Below are 3,403 nucleotides of genomic sequence, written 5' to 3'. Positions count from 1 at the left end.
AACCGAGCGATTCTGTGATTCTGTGATTGAGACAGAGCTTCTTGCTGGGCAAAATGGCAGCTCCCTTTCCACTCCCCAGCAGTGAGGAGCTTTGCCCAGAGCCTGGCAGATGGGAACGGCCTCCTGGCTGCCTTGGGACGGGTCTTTGTGTCTCTGTTTAGAGGCAGAGAGCGTGCTGCAGCATCCTTAGCTGCCCCCAGACACGTCCTGCAGTCACCTTCCTGGCTGTGGGTCCTTGTAAGGTTTAGCTGAGATGCCACAGCTCTCTGGGATATTCCTGCTTGCAGTTTGACTGCTGCCAGGGAGCCCTGGTACAAGGGCAGCGTTACCCCTTCCACATTACTGGAGTTCGGTATTCCTGCGGTAATGCATAGCATAGCAGGTTTGTGTCAGTCCTACCACTGTTGTTGTTGTGGCAACTCACAAAGATTGTGTGTTTCCTCCCGGGGTCTCTGCAGTGTCCTGAACCGCACCCCTCCCAGCCTGATCCAGGAGATCATTTTGGTAGATGACTTCAGCTCAGATCGTAAGTATGGACCTATTTCCCTGGCACTTGTTTCTTCCCTTCTTTCTTCTCTCTTTTGTTTACCCAGTTCGGTCCCCCTCCCTCACAGAGACTCCTTCTTGTCTATGTGCAAGAGAAGAAGAAAAGGGAGGAAGTTTTCCTGTGTTTAGTTTACATCCATGCATGGCAGAAGTCAGAGCTTCTTCCTCCTTTTTTCCTTTCCATGGGGTCTTCCCTTTCCATCAGTCTGGCAGTTTTGGCCAGGTTGCCAGAGATCTCTGTCTGGTTTCATTGTGCACCATTCTGTAAGCTGTCTAGCGCACATGTGTGTGTAGCAGTGGTGTACATGAGCAGAGTGTGTAATTACAAACCAAGAGAGAGCAAGAGGATGCAATGTAGCCTACAGAAAATTGCTGCCTGGGGTCCTGCAGGCAGCCTGGGGTGAGATTGTCTGCCTGCCTCCACGTGTCTGGGATCCCGGGCGTCCCCGTGGGAGGCCATGGAAGGGTTCTTGCTTTGGGCAGCTCCATACCTTCTCCTGCGGTTTGACACAGGGATGGAGTGTCTTCTGCTTGAGTCCCACCAGACCTGCAGACTGGAGGCTGTGGGCTCTTTCCATCTGCACTCTCGCTCCTGGCTGTTGTGTAGTAGTGGTGAGGTGGTGGGGACACGAGACCTCTTGCTTCTCCCATGACGTGCGCTAGATTCAAGGACAATCTAGTTGTGTGCCACTCATAATAATTGATAATTACTCCTTCAGAACACTTTACAGATAGCTGGGAATGCCCACTTTGGCCTGCTGAGGTAAGGAAGCATTGCTCTTTTGATTTTGCAGCTAAAGACTTATGTAGCTTTGGCCAAAAGAAAGTGTTCAAGGTGGATGCTGTGATTAGGGGTTTAACTTTCTGAGGTCCTTATAGTGTGATTTGGATAAGGCCTGAGCTGTGCCCAGCTGTTAGAGTTGGGTTTTTCTGAGCATCTCCAACAAACAGTCCTAAATGTACCATATTTGGCATCTAGAAGTTAAATTCTTAATGGCTAAAGTGTACCAGATCAACACTGATAAATCTCCGGGACCTGTACTGCACAGGGCTCAGCCAGAATCTCCCATTTAGGCTCCCAGGTAAATGGAAAGATTTTTAAAAAGCCCCATCCTGTGACAGCTCACACAAGAGCAGTATTTCAGATTACATCTATCCCTGAGAATGGAAATGCTCCAGCAGGAACGTGCCAAGAGATGCGCTTTGCCTAATGGCCTTTGCGTTCTCCCCAGAGCACTCGGTCTGTGCGATAATAACAGCAGGAAAGGGGAGGTGAGAGACATGAAAAGGAGCGTGGAATAATCATGGAAACTGGGCTGAACTTGGTGGAGCAAGGGAAAAGAGCAAGTTAAAAATTGCTATTCCGGTGGCCTCTGCTAGGGCAGGAATAGAGAGGATGGCAGAGAACTAAAGCCCCAGTGCTCACTGGGATGGCTGGGCTGGAGCCGGTGTCTGTTCCTCTTCATCATCTTCCCTGGGCGATGTGAATGGGGGACGGCACGAGCTTCTGGCGAGCTGTCAGCAGAGCCCTTCGTTAGGCATCCGTGTGTTAATGTAATGGTGTCTCCAGAGAAGTGGGTCACATCCCTGTGGCCTTTATGAAATGAAATCAAGCAAAAACTGCCCCGAGAACAAATGCTGGGAAATGCCTAGACGAGCCGATGAAGGCAAAGAGAGCGGAGGAGATCACTTTATAGGCAAGGACTCTCTTTTACTTGGCACTGTGGTGATTTGCAGCCCTGGGTCCCTGTGGCCTCTCAGTTTCACCGTTGCTTGGTGCCACGCTGCCAGCGCGTGCCCCGTTGTTCTTGTGAAGCGGTGAGCACGGGAGGGCAAAGGCCTGGCTGCTCAGGCTGTCAGGAAACACAGGCTCAGCTGTCCGAGGAGCACAGCGAGCAGGCAGGGCTCTTTTGTGTACTCTAGACAACGGGATTAAGGCCATCAGGCTGATTAATGTGACGTTAAGTGAAAGCAGAATTTCCCCTCCCATTGAGAAGCAGGAGAACAGTTAATTGGAGCTCTCTGTTGAAGCCAAATAATTCATGCATGTGTGCCACATTTTTTTTGCCTTCCCAAAGCTGAGGACTGCCAGCTCCTTACCAGGATCCCGAAGGTCAAGTGTCTGCGAAACACCCGGCGAGAAGGTGAGTGTGGAAAGCTTTGCAGGTACAAAGATTTTGCAGATTTTCCCACATGGCCCTGTTTGCCTGTCAGCTGCTTCCTGGTTTGGAGGCTCTGTGGAGAGAGAACCTGGCTTATCAAGTCTCAAACTTCAGAGCTCTCATTTCATACCTAAAATAACGAGAAGTGGTGTCCGGAGGCCCTGGCCACATATTTAAGATCATTATGAATATAGATGCATATGTAAGTGCTGTCCTTTTAAGCTCAGAGTGCAAGATAACAAACTGTCTAGGAGGGAAAAACAGTCATATATCTGTCATAAAGAGATACAGTTAAGGAAAGTTACTTCTCATGTATGTCCTGTGTGCATAAATGGTAACTCTGACTTTCCCAGCTGTTCTTTAGTTTGACTTACATGTGCAGGCTTATTTCTAGAGCTGTCGGTGCACAGCAAGCCTGGTGCAAGGACCTGGAGGGGGAGACAGGAATCACTGCTTAGTTCGTGAAGAGCATCCCAGGTAGTTGGATGGTCTGTGAGAAAGTACAGTGACATCTGAGAGCCAGGACGATGTCTCTGACCACAGGGCAGAGTAAAGGACAGAAGGGAATAAAGCAGAGAAGCGGTAAGAAAGGCAACAAGCAGAGAGTAGAGCTTATTCCTGTGGAAGTGGTGAGGGGGGAGGCAGGGTGCTCTAATGGGAGAGACACCGAGCAGGCAGCAGCAAGGTACCTGTGG

At 50.0% G+C, this 3,403-nt stretch overlaps 1 protein-coding gene across 1 annotated transcript in view; it reads left to right on the top strand.

The window, feature by feature from the left end:
* Window positions 1–458: 458 nt before the first annotated feature.
* The window catches only part of GALNT16 (polypeptide N-acetylgalactosaminyltransferase 16), a gene marked incomplete at its 5' end in the record, with an annotated part of 24,863 nt that continues 21,918 nt past the window's right edge, over window positions 459–3,403 (top strand). The window contains 2 exons of the mRNA XM_010188136.1: window positions 459–526; window positions 2,625–2,690. Of these exons, the coding sequence (XP_010186438.1) occupies window positions 459–526; window positions 2,625–2,690 (134 nt within the window). The remainder of the gene's footprint in view (window positions 527–2,624; window positions 2,691–3,403) is intronic.

The sequence above is a fragment of the Mesitornis unicolor genome, unplaced genomic scaffold (genome assembly GCF_000695765.1).
Source record: "Mesitornis unicolor isolate BGI_N332 unplaced genomic scaffold, ASM69576v1 scaffold2287, whole genome shotgun sequence".
NCBI classification, from domain to species: domain Eukaryota; kingdom Metazoa; phylum Chordata; class Aves; order Mesitornithiformes; family Mesitornithidae; genus Mesitornis; species Mesitornis unicolor.
The sequence above is the reverse complement of the archived record's forward strand: the minus strand, read 5'-3'. Positions and strand labels throughout refer to the sequence as shown.